Source organism: Drosophila bipectinata, chromosome 3L, assembly GCF_030179905.1.
Source record: "Drosophila bipectinata strain 14024-0381.07 chromosome 3L, DbipHiC1v2, whole genome shotgun sequence".
In the NCBI taxonomy this organism is placed as follows: Eukaryota; Metazoa; Arthropoda; class Insecta; order Diptera; family Drosophilidae; genus Drosophila; species Drosophila bipectinata.
In genome coordinates, this window is record NC_091738.1 from 9,501,760 (window position 1) to 9,515,600 (window position 13,841).

Below are 13,841 nucleotides of genomic sequence, written 5' to 3' on the forward strand. Positions count from 1 at the left end.
TCGGTTAAAGATCTATCTGGTTTCATTGGCGGCTACTCTCGATCCATAAATAAATTGCGTCCCCGATTTATTTTCCAATCACACATCCAAGCTTCTTATACTAGTATGTACCAAAAGTTGAGAAACTATTCTCGAGAATGCCGAGACGGCCGTTGATGCAAATCTATGTTGTACACCATATAATTATGTGACAAAAGTAATCTCTTTACAAAAAAAATTCCAACAAATTATATATATGTATGTGGCAATAGGTCTTTAAAAATTATGTCGCATCTCAAGCCAGAGAGCTGATACAAATAAACGAGCGATGAAATAATATATATTATGTATATGTATACCATATATTACCTATATGATTATGAGTGTATGTAATGATGAAAACAAATTATAAATGAAAACAAATTTAAATTTTAGTAGCGCTTAACAAATTCTAGCAATTTAACAAATTTTAATTAATCAAATTAAACAAACAAATGCAAAAATTGCAATTTAATTTTTTTCTCTGTGTAAAAGTTGATTAAAAAAACAAACAAAAAATCAATACAAAAAAATAAATAAAAACAAAAATTTTTTAAATGTGAAATTATGGCTTTTATTCTTTACCAGTTTTGAATTTAATAAAATGGGAACTTTTTCGGAAAATAGACTGATCCCAAGGCTGTTTACAATAATTTAAGGTTCTTAATTATTTGTTTTTCTTTAATTTGTTAAAGCACATATAGAAACAGTACAGCCAGCAACAGGAAATAAAAGATCAGAAAATAACAACAGCAGGAAATTTCTTAAAATGACAGATCAAATGCGGAACTCAAAGCTTTGGTATAAAATATCTGTGTTTTAACCCAGAAAGCCACAACACTTGGTCGATCCCCATCGAAAGGTCACACACTATTTGCTCCACAGGACTAACCCAAAACATTTAGGATGAAATGCCTTTTCGTAGTTGCCTTCATCGCCCTGGCCATCCAAATGGCTATGGCCGCCTCAAATTCCACTAATACCACCACCACGACTACCACTGAGGCAACCACGACGACCACAGATTCTTCCACAACGACAACCACCGAATCGTCCTCCACTGGAACGAAGAAATGCTCCAAGAAGAACAACTGGTGTGGCACTTTCAGGCCCAAGAAGAAGTGCAAGCACCCCAAGAGGTGCCACAAGACCATCGTGAGGGTGACCCACAGGAAGGGATAAGCTAAGAAGAATTTTTATAAGCTTTATGTCAAGAGATTGAGTTAAAGAACGAAAATAGATATACGAAAAGAAACTAAATATATATTCAATGAAAAATTATTTCACACTCTACTTATTTCACACGAGGCGTATACGTAATATTATAGAATTACATTTTGGAGATAATAGGATATTGAGATAATGACTCTTAAATGACATTTAGACTTTTTAAACACGCTATAGGGAACATTTTGAAAAAATTAAAGAAAAAATCGCCTTCGATTTGGCTTAAAAGAACGGAAAATCAAAGAAAAAAATTTTTTCTGTTTCACAAATTACGAAAATCGGATCTCAATTTTCGCTGCCAGATTTTTAATAAAATTCATGATTTTCTAAGTTCTCAGATCGGAAAGGTATAACGTTTCTGGTATAACAAGTATTAACCAATCTGTGCATAATTTTCCATTTCAAAGAGTAAAAAAGTCGAACATTTTGTTTTTTTTTAACAACAATGGTTAACTGTAAGAGAGTGATACTATGATCATTTTTTAAACTGTCTATTTATTAATGGAAATTTACCTTTGAGTTTATTTATAGACCAGCCTGAAATGTTCAAGCCATTTCGTAGGAAGCTGTCGTCACAGCATAGTTTATGGAGGGTAGGGGAATAATACGCGTTTAGTAAATATTTGATTACACTCCAGCATCATAGAAACAGAACTTACAATTTCCATTTACGTATTGTGGGGCTTGGAGTTTTGGACTCATATAAAAGAGCTAGTCCCACCTCCAGTAATCAGTTCAGAACTTTCTCCCAAGATGAAGTACCTTCTCGTAGCTGCCTTGGTGGTCCTGGCAATCCAGCTGGCAACAGCAACCTCCAGTAACAGCACGTCCAGCACGTCTAACACCACCACCACTACCACCACGACGACGGATGCAACCACCACGACCACCACCGATGCCACAACAACCACTGAGAAGACCCATCATCGCAAGAAGCTCTGCTGGAGGGGCAACGACTGGTGCGGCACCTTCACTCCAAAGAGGAGGAGGAAGACCAGAAGTGGAAAGCACCGCAAGCACCGCAAGGTGGTTGTTAGGGTGACCCGCAGAAGACATGGCTGAGGTCACGGATTTCCATTATTAAATAAAATGCCCAATGCTCTTAAAATATCAGGTGTTTCTTTAAGTTTTCCACAAGATTCTTTAAGATATCACCAATCTGTAAGGTTCTGCAACCCCAAAACTAGGGGTTGAGTTATAGCTGACTTGGACCTACTCGATTCCGCCGCTTGTTTGTAACATTTAAATATTTGCTCATTTGAGTAAAGCAGTTCTTAAAGCAATCAGGCACAACACATTTGTTATATTTATGTTGAACGTAAATATTTGGCACCCAATCTTTTGGTAAATTGATTCCGAAGCGGAAATGTTTAATTTTGTATAAAATGCCCAACTCTTTGCCCAGATAATCAGATCATTCGATCACCTTTTCCATCAAGGAAGAAACCCGTAGCCCAGAGAGCATTCAAGATGAAATACCTTTTCGTAGTTGCCTTCATCGCCCTGGCCATCCAGTTGGCTTCGGCCACCTCACCTACCACCACTGATCCCACCACCACGACTACCACTGCGGCAACAACCACTACGACAGCTTCCTCCTCAACAACAACAACCACCGAATCGTCCTCGTCCTCTACTGGAACGAAGAAATGCTCCAAGAAGAACAACTGGTGTGGCACTTTCAGGCCCAAGAAGAAGTGCAAGCACCCCAAGAGGTGCCACAAGACCATCGTGAGGGTGACCCACAGGAAGGGCTAAGCTACTACGGAGTTTTCTAGGCCTTATGAATGAACTTTCAATAAAGGAAATCCTATAAAAATATAAACAAAATATATTAAATGGAAACCCATTTTCTCTTAAATAATTACACACAAGGCGGATACGTAATATTGTTTTGGGAGGCAGCATTGCGTATACTTTTTTTAAACTAACAATTTTTGGTCAAATCAAATACATACATTATAACAAATCTTAACAATACTTTTAAAGAAAATGTTTAATTCTTCCAGTTGGCCGCAAAATTGAAAAAATTAATTTCCATTCTGAATAAATGATAGCAGCAAAGCGCATAAAGACTACATTCTATGATCTTAAAACAAATATCTTTCACTTTAAGAAGAATATTTGGGCGTTTCAGATTTGATTCGAAAATAAATTCATAATTTAATGCAAAGTTATTATGATAGGACTTGAAAAGTTCCGAAAAACGGATCAAAATTTGTATTCCCAGGTTTAGATTGAGAATGAATACAATCGTAGTTCTATGATCGGTAAGATATAATATTTTATGATCTTTTAGATATAAGCCAGATTACAAAAATAGTAAAAAAAGATAATTCCCTTTACCTTTATAGCTTTATAGCTTTCTTAACAATATACCATTTTATACACAACAAAGGGAAATATTTTTAAAAATTCACTCTGAGTCCGTTGATAAAATTTATTTGTTCGCCCTAAATAGCTGCATACCCTAAGGCGCTTAGATAAATTTAACATTCAAATATTTGATTACTTGTTATACATATTTGATTACTCCCCAAATAGCACGTTTGTATCCACTGAGGAAACATTTGAAACATTTGGTTTGCTGTCTACTTAACTGAGTTTCTAGGTAGGAAATAAATAATTCTAGCGGAAATGGAGAATTAGTATAAAACACCCACTTGGTGACCCAGTTAATCACAAACCATCTCTTCTCTTCCAAAGAGTTCCAAATCAGTTGCTCCAAAAAAAAAGCCCGATATGAAATACCTTTTCGTAGTCGCCTTTATCGCCCTGGCCATCCAGTTGGCTATGGCCGCCTCAAATTCCACTAATACCACCACCACGACTACCACTGAGGCAACCACGACGACAACAGATTCTTCCACAACGACAACCACCGAATCGTCCTCCACTGGTACGAAGAAATGCTCCAAGAAGAACAACTGGTGTGGCACATTCCGGCCCAAGAAGAAGTGCAAGCACCCCAAGAGGTGCCACAAGACTGTAGTGATTGTGACTCACAAAAAAAACTGATCTGAAGCATTAAGAATCCTTTAAATAAAACCTAAAATATAAAACTAATTGAGTTTTAAAATACTCGTTTGTATCTTTTTTCTCTAGATTATTATTTTAGACTGGGGAAGAAAGAAGTGCTTCCTAAGCAAAAAGAAGGGTTGAAATGTCTTTGCTGCAAAGGTCAATCTTTATTTTTTCAATCAGAGTCAACAATCAAATGAGGGATGGGGCGGGTTTACATCATCCAGGCAGGAACTCCGCAGACGCACTGCTGTATCTTCTTTTTGAGCTCCCGTACCTGCCAAACCAGATTCTGGCAGAGCTTCTCCCTACTTTCACAGTTTGCGCAGGGTTCTCCGCCGGGTCCACAGGCTTTGCAGGCGCAGTCGCATCCTGAGGCGACATCCGAACATCCTACGAGGATGCTTGCTGCAAAATTAAGTCAAATGAGTTAGTTGTCATAAACTTAAAATTTCAAAATTGTACCAATGATCAGGACAAGAACGATCTTCATGATTACGGCACAGCTTATCTCGTTAGGATGGCGAGAGGACACTTACTGATGTCTTTTTTATCTGGCTGCAGTTTTTATAGAAAGTACGCAGCAGTGCATCTGTGGAAAGTCATAAAGACTTTTCCAAAAATAAGTTTAAGTGGCCAACCAATTGTTTAAATGTTAAGTAACCTTGAACTGAAGAAACGTTTTACGCTATTAATAGGTTTATTTACTTAGACTGGAACATGCATCTTGACTCAATTGTATTGAGTATAATGCACATATTTTGTATTTTAATTACGGCTTTGTTCTCATTTTGTTCATATTATTTCTTCCAGATTGCCAATAATTTTATAAAGACTACTGACTTGATTTTGAAAAAAGATTGAAAAGACTTTGGAACTTGAGTCCTAAAGGGAGTAGGAACACAAGAATTAGTTTTCTAGGAAGCTCCATATTATAAATAAAGTTTGCTGAAATAAGAATTGTATTTTGGGAAAGCTGCATTTTTAAAAAGATATTTTTAGAGCGAGTGTCAAGCAGCAGGTGAGGTCAAGTTCGAACTCTATTTACATTGCCTGAAATCGATCGCAGAAATATTTATTTTAATATTTATTTGCTTAAGCTTTCTCGAAATTTTCCACTGGGCGTCTGAACATTTTCGGACCTATATAAGGTATCGGATCTGGGTCACAAACATCAGTTAGTGTCCTCATCCCACAGATCGAGTTAAGCCACTTAAGCAGCCACCATGAAATTCGTCGCAGTCCTCATCTTCGGTAATTCTAAAAATTATCCCTAAGTGGAGTCTTATAACCAACTCCTCTTCCATTATCTTGCAGCTACCGTTCTCCTGGCCGTATCCACTGATGGCTCCGCAGTCCCAACTACAGCGTCCCCCAAGTGTGGCTGCGTGCAGTGCGGTCCAGGTGGAGATCCTTGCGACGGCTGTGCGAAGAGGCCCCAGCTCTGCCAGGATCTGCTTAACCAGGTGCGAAACCTCGAAAAGAAGATACAGCAGTGCGTCTGCGGAATTCCTAGCTGGATGATGTAGACACGCACCATCTCTCATTTGATTGTTGACTCTGATTGAAAAAATAAAGAATGACCTTTGCAGCAAAGACACTTCAAGCCTTCTTTTTGCTTAGGAAGCACTTCTTTCTTCCCCAGTCCAAAATAATAATCTAGAGAAAAAAGATACAAACGAGTATTTCAAAACTCAATTAGTTCTATATTTTGGGTTTTATTTAAAGGATTCTTAATTCTTCATCAGTTTTTTTTGTGAGTCACAATCACAACAGTCTTGTGGCACCTCTTGGGGTGCTTGCACTTCTTCTTGGGCCGGAATGTGCCACACCAGTTGTTCTTCTTGGAGCATTTCTTCGTACCAGTGGAGGACGATTCGGTGGTTGTCGTTGTGGAAGAATCTGTTGTCGTCGTGGTTGCCTCAGTGGTAGTCGTGGTGGTGGTATTAGTGGAATTTGAGGCGGCCATAGCCAACTGGATGGCCAGGGCGATAAAGGCGACTACGAAAAGGTATTTCATATCGGGCTTTTTTTTTGGAGCAACTGATTTGGAACTCTTTGGAAGAGAAGAGATGGTTTGTGATTAACTGGGTCACCAAGTGGGTGTTTTATACTAATTCTCCATTTCCGCTAGAATTATTTATTTCCTACCTAGAAACTCAGTTAAGTAGACAGCAAACCAAATGTTTCAAATGTTTCCTCAGTGGATACAAACGTGCTATTTGGGGAGTAATCAAATATGTATAACAAGTAATCAAATATTTGAATGTTAAATTTATCTAAGCGCCTTAGGGTATGCAGCTATTTAGGCCGAACAAATAAATTTTATCAACGGACTCAGAGTGAATTTTTAAAAATATTTCCCTTTGTTGTGTATAAAATGGTATATTGTTAAGAAAGCTATAAAGCTATAAAGGTAAAGGGAATTATCTTTTTTTACTATTTTTGTAATCTGGCTTATATCTAAAAGATCATAAAATATTATATCTTACCGATCATAGAACTACGATTGTATTCATTCTCAATCTAAACCTGGGAATACAAATTTTGATCCGTTTTTCGGAACTTTTCAAGTCCTATCATAATAACTTTGCATTAAATTATGAATTTATTTTCGAATCAAATCTGAAACGCCCAAATATTCTTCTTAAAGTGAAAGATATTTATTTTAAGATCATAGAAAGTTGTCTTTATGCGCTTTGCTGCTTTCATTTATTCAGAATGAAAATTAATTTATTCAATTTTGCGGCCAACTGGAAGAATTAAACATTTTCTTTAAAAGTATTGTTAAGATTTGTTATAATGTATGAATTTGATTTGACCAAAAATTGTTAGTTTAAAAAAAGTATACGCAATGCTGCCTCCCAAAACAATATTACGTATCCGCCTTGTGTGTAATTATTTAAGAGAAAATGGGTTTCCATTGAATATTTTGTGTTTATATTTTTATAGGATTTCTTTTATTGAAAGTTCATTCATAAGGCCTAGAAAAATCCGTAGTAGCTTAGCCCTTCCTGTGGGTCACCCTCACGATGGTCTTGTGGCACCTCTTGGGGTGCTTGCACTTCTTCTTGGGCCTGAAAGTGCCACACCAGTTGTTCTTCTTGGAGCATTTCTTCGTTCCAGTAGAGGACGAGGACGATTCGGTGGTTGTTGTTGTTGAGGAGGAAGCTGTCGTAGTGGTTGTTGCCGCAGTGGTAGTCGTGGTGGTGGGATCAGTGGTGGTAGGTGAGGTGGCCGAAGCCAACTGGATGGCCAGGGCGATGAAGGCAACTACGAAAAGGTATTTCATCTTGAATGCTCTCTGGGCTACGGGTTTCTTCCTTGATGGGAAAGGTGATCGAATGATCTGATTATCTGGGCCAAGAGTTGGACATTTTATACGAAATTAAACATTTCCGCTTCGGAATCAATTTACCAAAAGATTGGGTGCCAAATATTTACGTTCAACATAAATATAACAAATGTGTTGTGCCTGATTGCTTTAAGAACTGCTTCACTCAAATGAGCAAATATTTAAATGTTACAAACAAGCGGCGGAATCGAGTAGGTCCAAGTCAGCTATAACTCAACCCCTAGTTTTGGGGTTGCAGAACCTTACAGATTGGCGATATCTTAAAGAATCTTGTGGAAAACTTAAAGAAACACCTGATATTTTAAGAGCATTGGGCATTTTATTTAATAATGGAAATCCGTGACCTCAGCCATGTCTTCTGCGGGTCACCCTAACAACCACCTTGCGGTGCTTGCGGTGCTTTCCACTTCTGGTCTTCCTCCTCCTCTTTGGAGTGAAGGTGCCGCACCAGTCGTTGCCCCTCCAGCAGAGCTTCTTGCGATGATGGGTCTTCTCAGTGGTTGTTGTGGCATCGGTGGTGGTCGTGGTGGTTGCATCCGTTGTCGTGGTGGTTGTGGTGGTGGTGTTAGACGTGCTGGACGTGCTGTTACTGGAGGTTGCTGTTGCCAGCTGAATAGCCAGGACCACCAAGGCAGCTACGAGAAGGTACTTCATCTTGGGAGAAAGTTCTGAACTGATTACTGGAGGTGGGACTAGCTCTTTTATATGAGTCCAAAACTCCAAGCCCCACAATACGTAAATGGAAATTGTAAGTTCTGTTTCTATGATGCTGGAGTGTAATCAAATATTTACTAAACGCGTATTATTCCCCTACCCACCATAAACTATGCTGTGACGACAGCTTCCTACGAAATGGCTTGAACATTTCAGGCTGGTCTATAAATAAACTCAAAGGTAAATTTCCATTAATAAATAGACAGTTTAAAAAATGATCATAGTATCACTCTCTTACAGTTAACCATTGTTGTTAAAAAAAAACAAAATGTTCGACTTTTTTACTCTTTGAAATGGAAAATTATGCACAGATTGGTTAATACTTGTTATACCAGAAACGTTATACCTTTCCGATCTGAGAACTTAGAAAATCATGAATTTTATTAAAAATCTGGCAGCGAAAATTGTGATCCGATTTTCGTAATTTGTGAAAAAGAAAAACATTTTTTCTTTGATTTCAATATAATATTAGGTATACGCCTCGTGTGAAATCAGTAGAGTGTAAAATAATTTTTCATTGAATATATATTTAGTTTCTTTCCGTATAGCTAGTTTCGTTCTTTAACTCAAACTTTTGGCATAAAGCTTATGAAAATTCTTCTTAGCTTAGCCCTTCCTGTGGGTCACCCTCACGATGGTCTTGTGGCACCTCTTGGGGTGCTTGCACTTCTTCTTGGGCCGGAATGTGCCACACCAGTTGTTCTTCTTGGAGCATTTCTTCGTTCCAGTGGAGGACGATTCGGTGGTTGTCGTTGTGGAAGAATCTGTGGTCGTCGTGGTTGCCTCAGTGGTAGTCGTGGTGGTGGTATTAGTGGAATTAGAAGCGGCCATAGCCAACTGGATGGCCAGGGCGATAAAGGCGACTACGAAAAGGTATTTCATATCGGGCTTTTTTTTTGAAGCAACTGATTTGGAACTCTTTGGAAGAGAAGTGATCGAGGTTTGTGATTAATTGGTGCACCAAGTGGGTGTTTTATACTATTTCTTCTATTTCCGCTTAAAGTGTTTGGCTTCTATCGAGAACTCAGTTGTGTTGTCAGAGCAAACCAGTCACAATTTCCTCAGCGGACTTATATTGATACTTGCCGATGTAGGCAAGTAATTAATTATTTGAATGTTAAATTTAAATAAGCGCCTCAATGCATGCTGCTTTTGTAAGCTGATTAAAACATGATCTTTATGTGTGCTTATTTATTGTTAAAAAATGCCCAAGAGCTATAAAGCTAAAAAGTAAACAGTCTGAAAATATTAAAACATTTCTTATGCTTTTAGAATTTTGATTCTTTTTTCTAAACCTTGGGTCTGTTTAACTAAAATGTGCAATACATCTTAAAGTTGTTCTTAATGGGTAAAGAAATTTTTTTAAAATTATAAATGGATCATAAATTAAACTAGAATTAAAATTTAAAAATGCTGAAATCCCAAAAGTCTGCAGGTTAGAAAAAATACCATTTGGAAATCAAGTACCATTTCGTAATCAGCGAACCCAGAAGCGACTTTCCTCATTCAAAACATTGCCCAAATATTGTTTTCAAAATTTTCAAATTTTTTCCAAGGGGCTCCCCTATAAAATTGTGGGTTTTTCTGATTACTCCACTTTTGCCCCTTCTGATGGCCATAGCTCTGCCAATTTGTGTCCGATCAGAAAACAAAGTACCATTCAGTAATCAGCGAACCCAGAAGCGACTTTCCTTATTCAAAACATTGCCCAAATATTGTTTTCAAAATTTTCAAATTTTTTCCAAGGGGCTCCCCTATAAAATTGTGGGTTTTTCTGATTTCTCCACTTTTGCCCCTTCTGATGGCCATAGCTCTGCCAATTTGTATCCGATCAGGATACAAAGTACCATTCAGTAATCAGCGAACCCAGAAGCGACTTTCCTCATTCAAAACATTGCTTAAATATCGTTTTCAAAATTTTCAAATTTTTTCCAAGGGGCTCCCCTATAAAATTGTGGGTTTTTCTGATTTCTCCACTTTTGCCCCTTCTGATGGCCATAGCTTTGCCAATTTGTGTCCCATCAGGAAAAAAAAGTACCATTCAGTAATCAGTGAACCCAGAAGCGACTTTCCTCATTCAAACCATTGCTTAAATATCGTTTTCAAAATTTTCGAATTTTTTCCAAGGGGCTCCCCTATAAAATTGTGGGTTTTTCTGATTACTCCACTTTTGTCCCTTCTGATGGCCATAGCTCTGCCAATTTGTATCCGATCAGGATACAAAGTACCATTCAGTAATCAGCGAACCCAGAAGCGACTTTCCTCATTCAAAACATTGCTTAAATATCGTTTTCAAAATTTTCAAATTTTTTCCAAGGGGCTCCCCTATAAAATTGTGGGTTTTTCTGATTTCTCCACTTTTGCCCCTTCTGATGGCCATACCTCTGCCAATTTGTGTCCGATCAGAAAACAAAGTACCATTCAGTAATCAGCGAACCCAGAAGCGACTTTCCTTATTCAAAACATTGCCCAAATATCGTTTTCAAAATTTTCGAATTTTTTCCAAGGGGCTCCCCTATAAAATTGTGGGTTTTTCTGATTACTCCACTTTTTCCCCTTCTGATGGCCATAGCTCTGCCAATTTGTTTCCGATCAGGAAACAAAGTTCCATTCAGTTATCAGCGAACCCAGAAGCGACTTTCCTCATTCAAAACATTGATTAAATATCGTTTTCAAAATTTTCAAATTTTTTCCAAGGGGCTCCCCTATAAAATTGTGGGTTTTTCTGATTTCTCCACTTTTGCCCCTTCTGATGGCCATAGCTCTGTCAATTTGTATCCGACCAGGAAACAAAGTACCATTTAGTAATCAGCGAACCCAGAAGCGACTTTCCTCATTCAAAACATTGCTTAAGTATCGTTTTCAAAATTTTCGAATTTTTTCCAAGGGGCTCCCCTATAAAATTGTGGGTTTTTCTGATTTCTCCACTTTTGCCCCTTCTGATGGCCATAGCTTTGCCAATTTGTGTCCGATCAGAAAACAAAGTACCATTCAGTAATCAGCGAACCCAGAAGCGACTTTCCTCATTCAAAACATTGCTTAAGTATCGTTTTCAAAATTTTCGAATTTTTTTCCAAGGGGCTCCCCTATAAAATTGTGGGTTTTTCTGATTTCTCCACTTTTGCCCCTTCTGATGGCCATAGCTCTGTCAATTTGTATCCGACCAGGAAACAAAGTACCATTTAGTAATCAGCGAACCCAGAAGCGACTTTCCTCATTCAAAACATTGCTTAAGTATCGTTTTCAAAATTTTCGAATTTTTTCCAAGGGGCTCCCCTATAAAATTGTGGGTTTTTCTGATTCCTCCACTTTTGCCCCTTCTGATGGCCATAGCTCTGCCAATTTGTTTCCGATCAGGAAACAAAGTTCCATTCAGTTATCAGCGAACCCAGAAGCGACTTTCCTCATTCAAAACATTGCTTAAGTATCGTTTTCAAAATTTTCGAATTTTTTTCCAAGGGGCTCCCCTATAAAATTGTGGGTTTTTCTGATTTCTCCACTTTTGCCCCTTCTGATGGCCATAGCTTTGCCAATTTGTGTCCCATCAGGAAAAAAAGTACCATTCAGTAATCAGTGAACCCAGAAGCGACTTTCCTCATTCAAACCATTGCTTAAATATCGTTTTCAAAATTTTCGAATTTTTTCCAAGGGGCTCCCCTATAAAATTGTGGGTTTTTCTGATTCCTCCACTTTTGCCCCTTCTGATGGCCATAGCTTTGCCAATTTGTGTCCGATCAGAAAACAAAGTACCATTCAGTAATCAGCGAACCCAGAAGCGACTTTCCTTATTCAAAACATTGCTTAAATATCGTTTTCAAAATTTTCGAATTTTTTCCAAGGGGCTCCCCTATAAAATTGTGGGTTTTTCTGATTTCTCCACTTTTGCCCCTTCTGATGGCCATAGCCCTGCCACTTTCTATCCGATCAGAAAACAAAGTACCATTCAGTAATCAGCGAACCCAGAAGCGACTTTCCTCATTCAAAACATTGCTTAAGTATCGTTTTCAAAATTTTCAAATTTTTTCCAAGGGGCTCCCCTATAAAATTGTGGGTTTTTCTGATTTCTCCACTTTTGCCCCTTCTGATGGCCATAGCTTTGCCAATTTCTATCCGATCAGAAAACAAAGTACCATTCAGTAATCAGCGAACCCAGAAGCGACTTTCCTCATTCAAAACATTGCTTAAATATCGTTTTCAAAATTTTCAAATTTTTTCCAAGGGGCTCCCCTATAAAATTGTGGGTTTTTCTGATTTCTCCACTTTTGCCCCTTCTGATGGCCATAGCTTTGCCAATTTGTGTCCCATCAGGAAAAAAAGTACCATTCAGTCATCAGTGAACCCAGAAGCGACTTTCCTCATTCAAAACATTGCTTAAATATCGTTTTCAAAATTTTCAAATTTTTTCCAAGGGGCTTCCCTATAAAATTGTGGGTTTTTCTGATTTCTCCACTTTTGCCCCTTCTGATGGCCATAGCTTTGCCAATTTGTGTCCCATCAGGAAAAAAAGTACCATTCAGTAATCAGTGAACCCAGAAACGGCTTTCCTCATTCAAAACATTGCTTTAATATCGTTTTCAAAATTTTAAAATTTTTTCCAAGGGGCTCCCCTATAAAATTGTGGGTTTTTCTGATTTCTCCACTTTTGCCCCTTCTGATGGCCATAGCTCTGCCAATTTGTGTCCGATCAGAAAACAAAGTACCATTCAGTAATCAGCGAACCCAGAAGCGACTTTCCTTATTCAAAACATTGCCCAAATATCGTTTTCAAAATTTTCGAATTTTTTCCAAGGGGCTCCCCTATAAAATTGTGGGTTTTTCTGATTACTCCACTTTTGCCCCTTCTGATGGCCATAGCTCTGCCAATTTGTTTCCGATCAGGAAACAAAGTTCCATTCAGTTATCAGCGAACCCAGAAGCGACTTTCCTCATTCAAAACATTGCTTAAATATCGTTTTCAAAATTTTCGAATTTTTTCCAAGGGGCTCCCCTATAAAATTGTGGGTTTTTCTGATTTCTCCACTTTTGCCCCTTCTGATGGCCATAGCCCTGCCAATTTCTATCCGATCAGAAAACAAAGTACCATTCAGTAATCAGCGAACTCAGAAGCGACTTTCCTCATTCAAAACATTGCTTAAATATCGTTTTCAAAATTTTCAAATTTTTTCCAAGGGGCTCCCCTATAAAATTGTGGGTTTTTCTGATTTCTCCACTTTTGCCCCTTCTGATGGCCATAGCTTTGCCAATTTGTGTCCCATCAGGAAAAAAAGTACCATTCAGTCATCAGTGAACCCAGAAGCGACTTTCCTCATTCAAAACATTGCTTAAATATCGTTTTCAAAATTTTCAAATTTTTTCCAAGGGGCTCCCCTATAAAATTGTGGGTTTTTCTGATTTCTCCACTTTTGCCCCTTCTGATGGCCATAGCTTTGCCAATTTGTGTCCCATCAGGAAAAAAAGTACCATTCAGTCATCAGTGAACCCAGAAGCGACTTTCCTCATTCAAAAC

The 13,841-nt window shown here is 38.1% G+C and overlaps 9 protein-coding genes across 9 annotated transcripts; 4 read left to right on the forward strand and 5 right to left on the reverse strand.

The window, feature by feature from the left end:
- The first annotated feature begins 693 nt into the window (after positions 1–693).
- Positions 694–1,215, forward strand: LOC108120883 (probable serine/threonine-protein kinase DDB_G0278901). The gene has a single exon (XM_043210437.2). The coding sequence runs from the start codon at positions 925–927 to the stop codon at positions 1,198–1,200; it is 276 nt and encodes a 91-aa protein (XP_043066372.1). The 5' UTR covers positions 694–924; the 3' UTR covers positions 1,201–1,215.
- Positions 1,216–1,749: 534 nt separating this feature from the next.
- Positions 1,750–2,307, forward strand: LOC108120633 (uncharacterized). Its single transcript, XM_017234375.3, has one exon. It carries the CDS (start codon positions 1,999–2,001, stop codon positions 2,305–2,307), a length of 309 nt encoding a protein of 102 aa, XP_017089864.2. The 5' UTR covers positions 1,750–1,998.
- A 375-nt stretch (positions 2,308–2,682) lies between these two features.
- LOC122322317 (mucin-like protein 1) lies at positions 2,683–3,008 on the forward strand. The gene has a single exon (XM_043214090.2). It carries the CDS (start codon positions 2,716–2,718, stop codon positions 3,001–3,003), a length of 288 nt encoding a protein of 95 aa, XP_043070025.1. The 5' UTR covers positions 2,683–2,715; the 3' UTR covers positions 3,004–3,008.
- Positions 3,009–3,976: 968 nt separating this feature from the next.
- On the forward strand, positions 3,977–4,279 carry LOC108120631 (probable serine/threonine-protein kinase DDB_G0278901). Its single transcript, XM_017234372.3, has one exon. It carries the CDS (start codon positions 3,988–3,990, stop codon positions 4,261–4,263), a length of 276 nt encoding a protein of 91 aa, XP_017089861.2. The 5' UTR covers positions 3,977–3,987; the 3' UTR covers positions 4,264–4,279.
- Positions 4,280–4,456: 177 nt separating this feature from the next.
- LOC122320960 (salivary glue protein Sgs-7-like) lies at positions 4,457–4,801 on the reverse strand. Its single transcript, XM_043209589.1, has 2 exons — positions 4,732–4,801; positions 4,457–4,674 (listed from the first exon to the last, which is right to left on the reverse strand). The coding sequence occupies exons 1-2, from the start codon at positions 4,757–4,759 to the stop codon at positions 4,481–4,483; spliced, it is 222 nt and encodes a 73-aa protein (XP_043065524.1). The 5' UTR covers positions 4,760–4,801; the 3' UTR covers positions 4,457–4,480.
- A 1,209-nt stretch (positions 4,802–6,010) lies between these two features.
- On the reverse strand, positions 6,011–6,296 carry LOC108120710 (probable serine/threonine-protein kinase DDB_G0278901). The gene has a single exon (XM_043214131.2). It carries the CDS (start codon positions 6,284–6,286, stop codon positions 6,011–6,013), a length of 276 nt encoding a protein of 91 aa, XP_043070066.1. The 5' UTR covers positions 6,287–6,296.
- Positions 6,297–7,183: 887 nt separating this feature from the next.
- On the reverse strand, positions 7,184–7,626 carry LOC108120882 (mucin-like protein 1). Its single transcript, XM_017234725.3, has one exon. The coding sequence runs from the start codon at positions 7,556–7,558 to the stop codon at positions 7,271–7,273; it is 288 nt and encodes a 95-aa protein (XP_017090214.2). The 5' UTR covers positions 7,559–7,626; the 3' UTR covers positions 7,184–7,270.
- A 340-nt stretch (positions 7,627–7,966) lies between these two features.
- On the reverse strand, positions 7,967–8,510 carry LOC108120881 (uncharacterized). The gene has a single exon (XM_017234723.3). It carries the CDS (start codon positions 8,273–8,275, stop codon positions 7,967–7,969), a length of 309 nt encoding a protein of 102 aa, XP_017090212.1. The 5' UTR covers positions 8,276–8,510.
- A 332-nt stretch (positions 8,511–8,842) lies between these two features.
- On the reverse strand, positions 8,843–9,221 carry LOC108120706 (probable serine/threonine-protein kinase DDB_G0278901). Its single transcript, XM_017234449.3, has one exon. The coding sequence runs from the start codon at positions 9,215–9,217 to the stop codon at positions 8,942–8,944; it is 276 nt and encodes a 91-aa protein (XP_017089938.2). The 5' UTR covers positions 9,218–9,221; the 3' UTR covers positions 8,843–8,941.
- Between the last annotated feature and the right edge of the window lie 4,620 nt (positions 9,222–13,841).

Excerpts from the sequence above, each read along its gene's own strand:
- LOC122322317 (XM_043214090.2), top strand. The coding sequence starts at position 2,716 with ATGAAATACCTTTTCGTAGTTGCCTTCATCGCCCTGGCCATCCAGTTG.
- LOC122320960 (XM_043209589.1), bottom strand. The coding sequence starts at position 4,759 with ATGAAGATCGTTCTTGTCCTGATCATTG. Across the intron at positions 4,675-4,731 it reads CGTTCTTGTCCTGATCATTG|CAAGCATCCTCGTAGGATGT; the intron begins GTACAATTTTGA and ends TTAATTTTGCAG.
- LOC108120710 (XM_043214131.2), bottom strand. The coding sequence starts at position 6,286 with ATGAAATACCTTTTCGTAGTCGCCTTTATCGCCCTGGCCATCCAGTTG.
- LOC108120883 (XM_043210437.2), top strand. The coding sequence starts at position 925 with ATGAAATGCCTTTTCGTAGTTGCCTTCATCGCCCTGGCCATCCAAATG.
- LOC108120881 (XM_017234723.3), bottom strand. The coding sequence starts at position 8,275 with ATGAAGTACCTTCTCGTAGCTGCCTTGGTGGTCCTGGCTATTCAGCTG.
- LOC108120882 (XM_017234725.3), bottom strand. The coding sequence starts at position 7,558 with ATGAAATACCTTTTCGTAGTTGCCTTCATCGCCCTGGCCATCCAGTTG.
- LOC108120706 (XM_017234449.3), bottom strand. The coding sequence starts at position 9,217 with ATGAAATACCTTTTCGTAGTCGCCTTTATCGCCCTGGCCATCCAGTTG.
- LOC108120631 (XM_017234372.3), top strand. The coding sequence starts at position 3,988 with ATGAAATACCTTTTCGTAGTCGCCTTTATCGCCCTGGCCATCCAGTTG.
- LOC108120633 (XM_017234375.3), top strand. The coding sequence starts at position 1,999 with ATGAAGTACCTTCTCGTAGCTGCCTTGGTGGTCCTGGCAATCCAGCTG.